Source organism: Rhamphochromis longiceps, linkage group LG11 (assembly GCF_057381845.1).
Source record: "Rhamphochromis longiceps isolate RC_006_pf linkage group LG11, R_longiceps_female_GT1.1, whole genome shotgun sequence".
Taxonomy (NCBI): domain Eukaryota; kingdom Metazoa; phylum Chordata; class Actinopteri; order Cichliformes; family Cichlidae; genus Rhamphochromis; species Rhamphochromis longiceps.
In genome coordinates this window covers 5,549,659-5,564,779 of record NC_140567.1, presented here as the reverse complement: position 1 = coordinate 5,564,779, position 15,121 = coordinate 5,549,659, and the positions used below count along the sequence as shown (strand labels likewise).

At 38.9% G+C, this 15,121-nt stretch overlaps 1 protein-coding gene across 1 annotated transcript; it reads right to left on the bottom strand.

Moving 5' to 3' along the window:
• Positions 1–6,020: 6,020 nt before the first annotated feature.
• On the bottom strand, positions 6,021–9,583 carry LOC146658448 (uncharacterized). Its single transcript, XM_085421952.1, has 4 exons — positions 9,496–9,583; positions 9,124–9,202; positions 6,300–6,475; positions 6,021–6,201 (listed from the first exon to the last, which is right to left on the bottom strand). Exons 1-3 carry the CDS (start codon positions 9,581–9,583, stop codon positions 6,340–6,342), a joined length of 303 nt encoding a protein of 100 aa, XP_085278078.1. The 3' UTR covers positions 6,021–6,201; positions 6,300–6,339.
• Positions 9,584–15,121: the final 5,538 nt, after the last annotated feature.

Sequence of the window (15,121 nt, the reverse complement as noted above, 5' to 3'; positions counted from 1 at the left end):
TATCGCATTCGGTGTGAACACACCGTAAGGCCTGGCCAACCTTACGCTTCTTTATCGTTATACGTGTATTCTATACATGCATATACACTTACTTGATTGAACTGAACATTTCCTAATGTATGACGTCCATGGGCAAGAAAACTATTTTCAAATTAATGGAAGTACTTTTGAAATTTGCAGAAAAAGACCAAGAGTGGAGATGAAGGCAAACTGTTTCACAACTTTCTGCTCCATCAGATCCACTGTGCTTAATTATCTCCTAATTTAATCAAGATTTAACAATACAGTTTGCATATATCAGCACACTTGTTAACATTGCACGCAAGACTGGAGTCTAGTATTTCTTTTTCAAAAATGGGACCTAAGCATTTATTCTAAGTGAGTTCTTGACTTTGAATTTAGTGTTATCAGAAATGTAAGCAGGGGATGCCAGAGAGAACAAATGGTGAAAATGAATGCTCCTGTATACCTCGACCACGGGATATGAGATTTTTTTTCTGTCAAAGAAGTGAAACTACAGCCGCAGCTTTCATTTGCAGTCTTCAAGGTTAAATAGAGATAAAACTTGAATGGTGCGAGCCCTGCTTTGAACCACTGTGAAGGCCCATCTGTAATGTTAAACATGCTCTGCGTTGAACTTATCTCAATATCTTGTTTCTGTTAATCCACCATTTACTGTCAGGGCCTCCGTGCCTGGCACACAGGGGTGACCTTTGGGTGAGAGGAAATAAAAACGGGCTGGAAACAAAGGAGAGTAATACACAACAAAGAAGAACAACAGAAAAATAAGCCTGCAAATAGTGAGCTTTACAGACATTAATTAAAGCTTCCTGGCAGAATGGGGGAGAGATAAGGTTTTATAAAGAGATGGCAAAACCTTTATACCCTGGCATCAACCTGGTGATAGGAACGCATAGGGCAGGGGTCTGCAACCTTTAACACCCAAAGAGCCACTTGGACCCAGTTTCCACGCAAAAGAAAACACTGGGAGCCGCAAATACTTTTTGAAATCTAAAATGAAGATAGCACTGTATATATTGTTTTTTTTTTTTTAACCTTTATGCTTTGTTTGAACAACTAAAGTAAGTAAGTAATTAAGCGCTTTTCACAGACAGGCAGTCGCAAAGCATTGTACAGAAATATTAAAATAAACAATACAATCAATAGACATTATACACAATTTAAAAGATCAAACGTAAATAATGTAAAGAATATAAAATACGTAGATCAACAAAAGGCTGGTTTGAACAGAAAAGTTTTTAACTCCTTTTTAAAAGAATCCACAGAGCAACTAAAGTGTGTTGCTTATGAAATCCATGAAGTGCTACAGAGAAAATTACATTTTATTTATGTAATTAACACATTTTGAACTCTTAAAGAAATATAACAAAAGGAAAGACACCCAGCTGAACTAAAATGATCCATGCAGCAAACAAAAACTGTTGTGAGCCGCCACCCTTATATTGCCTTTGGGCTTTTGGAGCCTTGACCTGACTTTTAAAAAGTAATTGGAAAAAAGCACTATGCTGCTAAAAAAAAATAGATATTTGCTAAATTCTCCCTAAATATGTAGTTTACCTGGTTAATGTGAGTGGCGGGGCGTGGTCTGCAGTGCCGCTGCAAAGGAGTCGGACACACCTGAGTGGCACGCCGCCTTAAAGTCTGTGCTCTCTCTGCTGTTGTGTTGGTATGTGTCGGGCTGTGAGCTGAAAAGCTACAGCCGGCTGTATGCGTACAGCAACCGTGTGTGAGAAAAGTGGTCAATAAAGAGATGCTGAAAAGCATGTTCATGAAAACATTGTCGGGTCTGCCGTGATATGTTTACAATAAGACTTATGGTCCCGAACCTCTGCGCACAGCGTCTGCAAATCGGGGCTTTCATATTTACGCAGGACTGTAAGCTGTCATCTGTGAGGCGTGAGCAGTGTTTGTTTTTAACATAGTTCACGGTGGAGAACAGCTGCTGACATAATGTGGATCCGAAGATCCATAACTGGCCTAACTGGGGTCGAAAGTCTCGATAAATGCATGCCGTTTCGGCGGGTATACCGGCTTCCGCAAGTGTGAGGCTTATTTTGAGCGATGAAAAAATAATAATATATAATTTTATTTTTGTATTTCAAAATCACAATAATCTTCCAATTTAGAACTACAAGTTAAAAAAAGAACTAAACACAAATAAAATACACATCAGCTAAATACTTCTAATTTATTTTCCAACACGTTCTCACTCCCAACTCGTCAAACGTGTGACGCATGGTCAGGCTCCCTCTGCTTCACTTATGGACGCGCAGGGTACCCCTCTCGCGTCGGGAATTGACGTGAAGGGTCCTCCGATTGAAGAGATTGCCGCGGAAGTGCCTGTTGTCGGTATATTTAGACATTTTCCAAATCACATTGTAGTGACGTATACAGAACACAATAAATTATATAATGTAAACAACTACCTGAAAAACAGGTAGAACGATACTTTTGTATCGTTTATTGCATTTACGGAGGGAGTGATGTATGCTGGGTAATGGAACAGCTAGCTACTGGGTGACTTTATTCACCCGCTTCGGCTGTTATCAGTCCATACAATGGGCGTTATTAGCACAAATCAGTCCCATAGATATTGGCCATCTCCTGCTAGATTGTTCAGAAGGTTTTTCTCATCCATCCAGATGGAGGATCACTAACAGGAGCGTGGGAGACTCCAGAATCCACTCTGGCTGGAATCCGGTGGATATGCAGTGTGTACAGGTAAGACCATTTAAACGGACAGCATTTATAGAATAACTATTAAAAGTCAGCGAGTGTCAGTAATGTTAATGTGGTTATCTTAGTAATACACAGAGTGCTAATATAACAGCTTTAAGATGCATTTGTAGATATTATTACGTGTGTTACCGTCTTTATGGTGCTAGCTTAAAGTTATGGTGTAAACGTTAGCTTATATTGGAGTAAAGCTGTTACTGTTTAAACGATGTTAGCACAGAAATATTAGCTTCTGTCATGACTGATGAAGTTACTAGTTAATAAAGTTTTCAGTAAAGTTTTTAATCGCAGCCACAGATTGACAGCAAATATCTCAATTAGCTTCAGTGCATCTATAATAAATATGTGCAAGTTTCAGTGCTTCGTTTAAACTGTATGATACTGTATGTGAATATGTGTGTGAATGGGTGGATGACTGTATATGTAAAGCGCTTTGGTGTCCTTAGGGACTAGTAAAGCGCTATATAAATACAGGCCATTTACCATTTATACTGAGCCAGGGTCAGTGTAAAATACAATCCCAGCTGTGTGAACAAAGCCACTGTAAATTTAATCCTGCACGACAAACCTCAGGATGCAGGTTATTATTACTCTTTCCTGCTGGCACACCTGTCACACCTGAGAGTCAGCTAGAAACTTACAGTGATGTGGACATCGTGCAAAGACTGCCAGACTCTGTAATACTGCAAATGATCAGTGACTCATGTTAACACTAAACTTTAAACGGTACCTCTGTGTCTCTGTGTGCTGAACATCTAGGATTGAGTCAGGCTGCATTGACTGTGGGACTTTAATGTGTTAAAAGTAGGTTAAAGACGGCTTTATATTTTAGAGGTTATAAAAAATCAAAATGTATTTATGAAGAAACCTTTAAATAATAGTCATAATTATGATTATTATAAGAAATATCAAACATTTAAGTGGATTTTCTGTTACACATATTGTGTTAGCCCTGCAATAAACTGGCAGCCTGTCCTGTCTCTGTCCTGTATCAGCTGGGATAGGCTTCATCCTCCTGCAACCCTGAATTGGATACATTGTATTCCAATTATGTAATCTGATCATTTACAAACTCAAGGTATCTAATCAAAATGTAAGTAATAATTATAAAATAGGAAAGCAGAAATAAGTGTGACATGAATGTAAATGTGTTAGCTGACATAGAGGACAGCTACATGTAGTCTGAAAAACCTTTGTTGTCAAGTTTGCAGGTATATCAGCACGAGACATTCTTACATAGAAGAGACATTAAAGTCTCTAACTCAGTGAAGCATTATTGGTCCCGTCTGTTTGGATAAATATAGTAAGTTGATGTATGTCCATTTATTGACACATTTTCTTAAGTGCTTATCCAGTTCAGGATCACAGTGGAGCTGCAGCTGGATATGTTCACTAAATAAACCTTACAAAAGTTAACAATAAACCTGCATCCATGTACGTTGTTGTCCACAGGATGAGAAAATCAAACTGGAAGACTGTGGAACATGTTAATAAATGTTTGTGTGTTTATGCCTGTGTCTTTCACAGGAAGCGCTAGAAGGTTTCCCTAATAGTTCCTGGTGAATCAAAGCAGAACCATAAAGATTGCTGGACTGCATGATGGCCTTACCCCTGAGCAGTCATCCTGTTAAAGGAGGAACCAGTTAGAAGCTGTTTTCAAAGTAGCTGAGCAGATTTCATCTCAAGTAAGCAATTAACTGTTTGTTCATCTGTTCTGCCACTTAAAGAGCATTTAAGGACGTCTTTTGAGTGTCCAGTTGAATTAATTCTACTGGCTCTCATGGTCATTTGTTATTATAGACATATTTTTCATGTTCATCCAGCTATTTAGTAAATTCTATCTATTTAGTAATATCCGTCAGCTATAAAATGTAATATAAATATAAAAATATCTAAATATCTCCTGTCCTTTATGTTTTAATGATGTAAGTCTGTTATCGTGTTACATTAGCATTCCTCACATATCAATGAGATGCTGTACAGTACAATCCTACTGACACAGCACAGGGATAACGACGGCTATTCAACATCGGTACACAACACATTCGAGCTGCATGATGCAGACAAAGTGACTAAATCATCTTTTTTGTGGTTTATTGTCTTCTTCAATATAACCAAGCAAATAAATAATATTGAAGATTTACTTACATCATTACAAAAACAGGAAAAACATCTCCCTTTGATTCTATTTCTCCATTCCTACTGAACATCAGGCAACAAATATCTCAATAAATCACAGTAAAATGTAAAGCACATGCTTTCTCTGCTATGTCTAACCTCTGCAGAGCCTCTGTCAAGAAATACATAACTGTAAGCATAAAACAAATATACATTTCATAACACGTCACTGGACAAACCTTGGTCAGTAGATTTCCTCTGTGCAGTGCAGACGAACATCAGTCAGCAAGTGACTCTGCTGGTTCTTCTAAGGAAACACCACCGCCTCTCCACACCGTCACCATCTGTGAGCACAAACTGCTGCTCTGCCAGCATGTAGGAATCACATATCACACACACAGGGGTGAAGAAACATCAGAGCTCAACTTTGGATACGTTAGATCTTAACAGATCAAAGTAGCTCTTAGTTTCAGCAATCAGTGAGCAGACAAACAATGATACCATACTGATTCTGTATGAATACAATATGGTATTTTCAATACAGGTGTCAAATTAATTTATTAAAACTAATACAGATATATGTATATATTTTTTTTAGTTTGCTAAATTATAAGAATATATTTTTATTTTTTTTTCATTTAACAATTGCAACTGAAAGAAATCAAATATTGAACAAAAATATATTGTCACATTCTGAGCATGCTCAGCACGCTGACAGACTTGAAGTTGCTACAGATTTTAAGAAGTGATAATTATAGGGAAGAAACTTCTCTTTTTCATCCGTTTAATCAAACATTTGATGCCTCAGCTGTCTCAGTCCTATAGCATTCTGCAACTACAACTAACCTGAGGCTTGGATTTGGCTGCAGGTGCCCCTGTACATCCTTCTCAGCAGCACACATGTGGGTACCATTTAATCCCACTTCTTCCTGAGCTTTGCTTCATCACAAGACCAAAGGTGGCATCCCGTGTCACAGTCTTATCATCATCCAGAAGAAACATTTGAAGAAACATAATGGAGAAGAAACATTTACGCGCCTCCTGGTTTTGTTTTCTGATCCCGCAAAAAGACTGAGGACAACAAAGCCCAGAGAACACGAGATACACAATATCCAAAATTCAGACTCAATGAAGTGCACCAGGTTGGTTCAGTTATAGTAGATATAAGCATACTTCACATTACTGGGTATGAATAATAATGAGGAGGCAAACTTTGAAGATGCAGAGCATGATGTCCCATCATCAGACTGTAAACAAACTTCCACCAGGCTTCTTTGTTGCCAAAATTGATGATTCTCCTATCAGGGATCAGTAGAGTGTATTAACCTGTGGTATAAGCAGCAGTCACTGAAATATTACTCTTTCAGATAAGAAATTTAGCACATAAAAGCAAGGGTGGGAGGGATCTCTGCAAACTGATTTACCTCTGCAAGTGTGAAGCTCAACAAAAATCTGACTCGCCAGTCACAGACAAACAAAAACTCCAGCTGGGAGATAGAGAACGCTGTCTGGGTCTTGCTGGATGTTGCTGGTCAGAGTCCACACATTAGCAGAGTGCTTCTTGGTCCCACTGACCCATGTGGACAGCGACTGTGGAGAACTGTTCTGGAAAACAGAGAAGAGAATTAAAATAACAAAAAGCCAAACAGGATTTCCACAAAGACTCTCTTGGAATCAGCAATCAAAAAAATCACTGGTTCATATTTCAATTAAATATGAACAGGTTCCTTAAATGTATGCAGTTCAGATCTGATTTAATTTAATTTCCTTCACACAGCACATTCGTCCAGGCTGACAGGTAAACATAGAATTAATCTCAGGTCACATGACTCATAGTAGAGTTTCAGTAAGAAAGATTGCTAGCTCTAATATTATTACCACACAATCCAAGGACACACCAACAGCTCAGAACTATTTAAACAAATGTCTTCTGAATATTCAATTCATGTTCACAGTGGAAGGGTGGGGGGTGTTGTGGAATTTTTAAAATAAAGTCTGCAACACAGAAAGAGCTGTGATCAAGCTATTTATTACTGCGCCAACACACATCAAACATCACAGTTCAGTCAGGTCAGCGCTGCCACAGAAGTGGTGCTCCTACTCCTTTATGCATTCCAAGGAAGAGGGAGGAAGTTACAAACTGATCCTACCACACTTCACGTGTCTCGCTATGAAACCTAACAGATCAATGGTTATGCTGTTTTGTGCCCTTGGCCTTATCAGCACCTGTAAAGGGAATTGTTTTCTCAAACTGCTGACGCTGAAGTAAGTTCATCTAGTTTTAGAAACTTTCACTGAACAGTCTATAACAGTGTCACAACTAAGCATGTGCATAAGCACTTAAATACTTTAAATGAGAATAACAGAAAATTTCTATTACAGAGGCTAGAGCCTGTCCCAGTAGTCATAGGTAGAGCACACCTGGACAGGTCACCAGTCTGTCAGAGGACTAACACAGAGAAAGACATCAGAGTAACAAATCTATTTAAAATTAATGTAAGTTTGCTGCAGCTGTATGTATGAACATGTGTTTCTGTGCTCACAGTCCACCTCTCAGGAACCTGCAGTTCACTTTTAGTCAACTTTAAACAGACCTCACAAAAGGCTGATGTGGCTGGATCAGTAGTCTGATTTAAGTACGATACCTTTGGCCAGGGATTAATCTGGTGCATCGCTTCACTGCAGTCTTACGTATTTTCCCCACACCTGAATAAAAAAATACTGATATATACAAATAACAGCTTCAGCTGATGCAGCCTGACTCAATCCTAAATGTTCAGCACACAGAGACACAGAGGTGCTGTTTAAAGTTTAGTGATAACCTGAGTCACTGATCATTTGCAGTATTACAGAGTCTGGCAGTCTTTGCATGATGTCCACGTCACTTTAAGTTTCTAGCTGACTCTCAGGTGTGACAGGTGTGCCAGCAGGAAAGAGTAATAATAACCTGCATCCTGAGGTTTGTCATGCAGGATTAAATCACTTTAAGCATATTTGCACTGCACAAGACAAACGTGGATTGCACAACACTGGTCACTATATTCTTCATTTCCAGGTAATACTTGTACAGCTGCTGTTATTGTGTGTGTATATATATATTTATTTATTTATATTTCTTCATACATTCTTATATAGTTCTATACTGCGTATTGTGTATTTTGTTGTACAGTTATTTTATTTTCAACTTTAATTTGTATATTTTATCTTATTCTTTCCCAGTTAAATTTAACCTTCATTCTAATTTGTGTTGTACAGTTATTTCATCTTTTATATTTTATATTCTTATATTTTATTCCTTCCTAGTTAAATTTACACTTTTTAATTTTTCATATTTATTTCCTATCTTATTCATAGCCCTTTCCCTTTTTTTTCTTAAGGTCACGAGCAGTTGTCTAAGCATTTCACTGCATATCGTACTGTGTATGACTGTGTACGTGACAAATAAATATTTGAATTTGAAATTTGAAATTTACAGTGGCTTTGTTCACACAGCTGGGATTGTATTTTACACTGACCCTGGGTCAGTATAAGTATCATACAGTTTAAACGAAGCACTGAAACTTGAACATATTTATTATAGATGCACTGACGCTAATCGAGATATTTGCTGTCAATCTGTGGCTGCGATTAAACACTTTACTGAAAACTTTATTAACTAGTAACTTCATCAGTCATGACAGAAGCTAATATTTCTGTGCTAACATCGTTTAAACAGTAACAGCTTTACTCCAATATAAGCTAACGTTTACACCATAACTTTAAGCTAGCACCATAAAGACGGTAAAACACGTAATAATATCTACAAATGCATCTTAAAGCTGTTATATTAGCACTCTGTGTATTACTAAGATAACCACATTAACATTACTGACACTCGCAGACTTTTAATAGTCATTCTATAAATGCTGTCCGTTTAAATGGTAAATGATCTGTATTTATATAGCGCTTTACTAGTCCCTAAGGACCCCAAAGCGCTTTACATATCCAGTCATCCACCCATTCACACACTGGTGATGGCAAGCTACATTGTAGCCACAGCCACCCTGGGGCGCACTGACAGAGGCGAGGCTGCCGGACACTGGCGCCACCGGGCCCTCTGACCACCACCAGTAGGCAACGGGTGAAGTGTCTTGCCCAAGGACACAACGACCAAGGCTGTCCAAGCCGGGGCTCGAACCGGCAACCTTCCGATTACAAGGCGAACTCCCAACTCTTGAGCCACGATCGCCACCATTTAAATGGTCTTACCTGTACACACTGCATATCCACCGGATTCCAGCCGGAGTGGATTCTGGAGTCTCCCACGCTCCTGTTAGTGATCCTCCATCTGGATGGATGAGAACAACCTTCTGAACAATCTAGCAGGAGATGGCCAATATCTATGGGACTGATTTGTGCTAATAACGCCCATTGTATGGACTGATAACAGCCGAAGCGGGTGAATAAAGTCACCCAGTAGCTAGCTGTGCCATTACCCAGCATACATCACTCCCTCCGTAAATGCAATAAACGATACAAAAGTATCGTTCTACCTGTTTTTCAGGTAGTTGATTACATTATATAATTTATTGTGTTCTGTATACGTCACTACAATGTGATTTGGAAAATGTCTAAATATACCGACAACAGGCACTTCCGCGGCAATCTCTTCAATCGGAGGACCCTTCACGTCAATTCCCGACGCGAGAGGGGTACCCTGCGCGTCCATAAGTGAAGCAGAGGGAGCCTGACCATGCGTCACACGTTTGACAAGTTGGGAGTGAGAACGTGTTATATTTTCCCAAACCACCCGGAGCCGCAGTATAAGGACAAAAGGGCCGCATGCGGCTCCAGAGCCGCAGGTTGCTGACCCCTGGCATAGGGGTTCACAGCGAAAGACTGCATATTTGCTGTTTGGTCTCTGAAGCTGGTTTTTGCCCTGTTACGACTGTGATGTCTCTATACATAGAATTTTGTGTGTCAAAGCATGGTAGCCACAAGCATAATTTCAGAAACTAGAATATGTTACCTTTCAGATTAGCTTTTTGTTTTTAATCTGTAATTGTAATTTCAGCTTTTCTGTGATTATGTGAAAGATTTCCACATCTTCAATTTGGGCACGCCAAATTAAAGATGTAAGTGTTATATCCGAAGCTAAACATGTAAGTGGCAACCTGATGGAGTTTAACCAGAAGCACCACTCTTGAGATATAATTTATTTACCTCCTTGGATTCTTGGCAAATTGTTGTTGGTTTTTTTTTTTGGGTGCTGTGCCTTTATTTCACAGTATTGCCCACACTCTGTCTCTGCTCCACCACAGCCTAACTTGTTTGGAAATGTTCCCATTTGACTTCATCTCTGAAGAGTTCCTCAACACTTAAGAACTGTGTGCAGTGAAGTGTTGGACCTCTCTCCACAAGGACAAATAATACAATATGTTTATCACAGATAAAGCAGAAAAAACACAAATTCAGCGACTCTCTTCTGGAACAAAGAAAATTTGCTTTTCTCTGCCATTAAGGTTTTTTGTAGCACTCTGTGTGTTTTGAGCCTGAAATGGGTCTGGGCACAATTCCAGCCAGCGGGCAAAAGCAAAGAAAGGGAAAAGGTTCCTTTGAGCTCTGTGTAATGAATGACTTCTGTGAACTTAAATTCTTGGAGTAGTTGTTTATAGAGGAAACATAATGTTCCATAAATTCCTCCAACTCTTTTATAGCTTTAAGATAACATTTTATCCAATTTGACGGTGGTCCCTGTGCTGATTAAAAACCACTTTCAGGCAAACTGTTTTAAACTCTCTCTCTCTCTCTTCCATTCTTACAATGCCTCATCTTCTTCCTACTGACATTACTACCTCCCCTTCTCCTGGTTGATCATTCATATCTCTTGTATTATTTCCCATCTGTCTTTTCATCCCACTTGGTTGCTTTTAATTTCTATACACAAGAAAGGAGCCTCGGGGCTACTTTTGTGTGTAAAGGTTCCAAATAGATAAATGCAGTTCCTTTCTTTAAAAAAAAAAAAAAAAAAAAAATAGAACATCCTTTTAGATGGCACATATATCTTTAATTTTCTTACCCCTTGTTCAGAGATGTGACCAAAAAGATCTGATATATATGCATTGTGAAACCCACTTGCCTATAGCACACATTTATTGTTTTATGCAGCCTCTGCAGCTGTTCCTCTGCAGCCAGCTCACTGTTATATTTCAGTCTGATGAGTATAGCCAGTTGCAGTAGGACACAATCAGTGTGAGGAGAGAAAGTGAGAAACACAAAACAAATTAAAATACAGAATTGATACATCACAGAATAGATCTTTAATAAAGAGTTTGTTTTAAAGAAATGAAGAGGATAAAAAAATCCGAAAAGGAGCCCGAGAGCCAGTAAAATCAGCAACCAAGCTAATCTACGTATGTAAGACTGCTTTCTTCCATTTGCGCAACATCTCTAAAATTAGAAATATCCTGTCTCAGAGTGACGCTGAAAAACTAGTTCATGCATTTATTACTTCTAGGCTGGACGACTGTAATTCATTATTATCAGGATGTCCTAAAAATTCCCTGAAAAGCCTTCAGTTAATCTAAAATGCTGCAGCAAGAGTCCTGACAGGGACTAGAAAGAGAGAGCATATTTCTCCTGTATTGGCTTCCCTTCATTGGCTTCCTGGTAAATCCAGAATTTAATTTAAAATTCTGGTCCTCACATACAAGGTCTTAAATAATCAGGCCCCATCTTATCTTAATGACCTTGTAGTACCATATCACCCTATTAGAGCACTTCGATCTCGCACTGCAGGCTTACTTGTTGTTCTTAGAGAATTTAAAAGCAGAATGGGAGGGAGAGCCTTCAGTTTTCTATGGAACTAGCTTCCAGTTTGGATTCGGGAGACAGACACTATCTCTACTTTTAAGATTAGGCTTAAAACTTTCCTTTTTGCTAAAGCATATAGTTAGGGCTGGACCAGGTGACCCTGAATCCTCCCTTAGTCATGCTGCAATAGACGTAGGCTGTCGGGGAATTCCCATGATGCATTGAGTTTTTCCTTTCCAGTCACCTTTCTCACTCACTATGTGTTAATAGACCTCTCTGCATCGAATCATACCTGCTATTTTTTTATTTATGTTTTTTTCCGCCTGTCCCATTTGGTTCTTTTGCCATCAGAATTATTGTCTAAAGGCAAAGAAAGATACCTGTCAAAAGAAAATTGTACATAGTGTGATCAGCTACATGAAATGTGTTTTCATTGATCACTAAGCAATCCACATGTCTACGTGACTTTTTACATGAAATCTTGTGTGATAAACAACTAACAGCTTCCTCTTTTCTAAGAACATACAGATTTAGAAAAGGGGAACCTTAGCTCTGAGTTCTTAGAATAACTTTGTTATCTTTGTACACACACAAGCTTGTATAAATAAAGAACGCAGAGAGTGACAGAGCGCGAGTCCGTGAGTGCCTCTTGTGAGTGAGCGCTCTGTGACTTGCCCTCGAGAGTAAAGACAACTGCAGTGTTTGTGTTTTCTAACTCAGGTGTCTCAGCTGAAGAATTGTGGGGTGATTCTTAGAAATCCCCTGTCAATGCAAAACGGATTTACTTTACCAAATGGACCATCCCGGCTATGGAGCGCCAGGACTGCCATAATGAATTAATTAAATACACCATTAAATAATTAATTAAATGTGGCAATAATTAATTAAAATTGGAATTAATTAATTAATTAAATAAATAGTTATGACACATGTAATTAATTAATTATTGACACATTTAATTAATTATTTATGTATTTCACATTTTAATTAATTATTGACACATTTAATTAATTATTTAATGATGTATTTATTTATTTCATTTTGGCAGTCCTGGCGCCTGGCTCTCATCTTGAAATAATTTTATCTGTCAGCCTCACCCATCAAACTCAGGGGGCGGGGTTAATGCTGCCCATGCAACTTCTCTAACATTTGATTGGTTGCCGTGCAAAGTAAGTCAAAACAGGTCGATCCTAGATAATCGATTGCTTGTGTAGACTTGGGGCAGCCAGGTATCCCAGAATGCAGATCAAATCACAGGCAGCAATGGTGGTGGTGTAGTTTTAAAATACCCTGTTTTTCTGTCACCAACTACACTTTTAACAGTGTTTTAGCCGCGAATGTCGCGCCGTATGTCTGGTCAGGTTGTCAACATAGAACATGTTTGCAAAAGTGCTTAGATGTTTTCAGAGATTTCACTAGCTCTGCTAACAATTAGCATGCAGAGTGCACCGAGGGGGTTACGTTAACCGGTTTGTTTACATATTCCACTCTCCGTGTTCCACATGTTGCATTCGCAGATTCTCATTTTCACCGAACGATCGTCTCTTTCCGCCAGGTCTTGTGTCTCTGTGCTTCTGTAACATAAAGAACGAGCTGACATTTTTCTCACGAAACCAGCGATCAGCTCAACAGACCCTCAGTTTACCTGCATGCATCCTCCTCCTCATCTGTCAGCTGTTTAACACCTGCTGCTAATTCAAGAAACACGCCTAGGTTACCTGGTGATAGTCACAGTTTAATTGGGCAGCCGGTGCTTGATATAAAGCAATGTCAGCGCATTTTTCTGCACAAGATAAGTAAATATAGTGTTTTCCCCGAGCGCAGAGCTGCTGGAGCTTGTTTCCTTACAGAGCACTTTATAGGCGAACCAGCTTCATCAGCGGCTGATGTCCAATCACCGGCACACAGCTTTGAAACCTCACCTTAGTTTTAGCTCTCAGTGGTTAAACGCTGGACTTCATTCACTCAGGTTCTGTCTGTCGGGTCACGTTTACTTCGCTGTTTTATTTACAACTGAGCAAATCGGTTTGGCTGAGGTTAAAGTTACGTCTCATAACTGCATAGTTTCACAGACGTTTAATGGTTCACTGGCACATGTGTTAGACTGAACTATTCGCTTTTCTTTATCTGGTGTGTTTTGGATTTAACAGTGAATTTTGAGATTAAACTGACTTTTAAAATGTTTTTATACAAAGAGGAAAGAGAAGGCGCATTTCCACCGAGAGAAGCAGAGTTTGCGACAGCATTTTCATCATGAAGTCTGCAACCTGGACAGAAATATTATATCATCTGTTTTTTAATAGTTATTCAACTGTATTCTAAGCACCAGCTGTCTGTTAGAATGTGATTTTTTTTCTCTCTCTGTTGGTATAAAAAATGCGCAGGAAAATCTGACGTGCATGGCAAACTTCACCGACGATATTTAGGGATGAATAAACACACATCAAACATAAATGAACCATTTGCCTGTCTCCATAATTGAGACCATTTTCTCTTCTTATGTCAACACTCTCTCTCTCTTTTTTTTTTTGCTTTTTCGGTCATGTTATGTTTACCTGTCAAAGGCTTGTTACAAACTATGAAACACATCGTGCAGACTTATGGATGTTAGAAGAAAACTAATACTGCTCATGAAGGAGACTAAAGGCAGGAAGGTGTCCTTTAAAACTAAACATGTTAATAGAACCTCCCTATTTATATCATAGTTTATGATATAGCACGTGTATTTCAGTAATAGCCTGCTGATTTCAGTGTAGTGGTGAACAGTCGCACAGCTCACGTAGGCGTTATCTGTGATACTCCTTAACTATAATTTATCCAAGTTAACTTCAGTTAACCATTCAGACAGTTCTTTTGCAATGAAAAACATAAACACCCATGCTGCCGGTAGGTTTCCTCAGTGCCAGCTGTTAACATTATAGCTGCTTATGCAGTAACCATGGAAACCACGGACTCTGAGTGGCTGGATCAACGGAGGTCAGACAACAATTTTACATGTATGATCTTAAAACAGGACACAGCCACTATATGTGCTGGCCTCATATCAAATGTGAAGGCAGACTGAGTCTATGTTTGACGTTTTTTATATCTAATCTTCCTTTTCAAACATTTAAACAGCAGCGAGTCTGCAGCTGAGGGAATACAAACTCAAATTGTCGGAACAGGTTTGATCGTTTCTTGGATTCATTTGGTGATTTATTAAATGTATAACTGTTATTCTAATCGGCTGCTGGGTCTCTTACACTTTTCTTTATGCTGTATATTTTCACGTCTCTGGAATAGTTGGCAGTTAGATAGTCAGCTGGGAAACTCTGTGTTAACTCATGGAGCTGAGGATATCGTGGATATGCTGACCTCGCTCCGTGGTGTACAGGGCCGTTTACCCTCATGATTAATATTCACTATACAAATATTAGCCGAACATCACAAAGTCTGTATGTGTTTCATAGTGTCG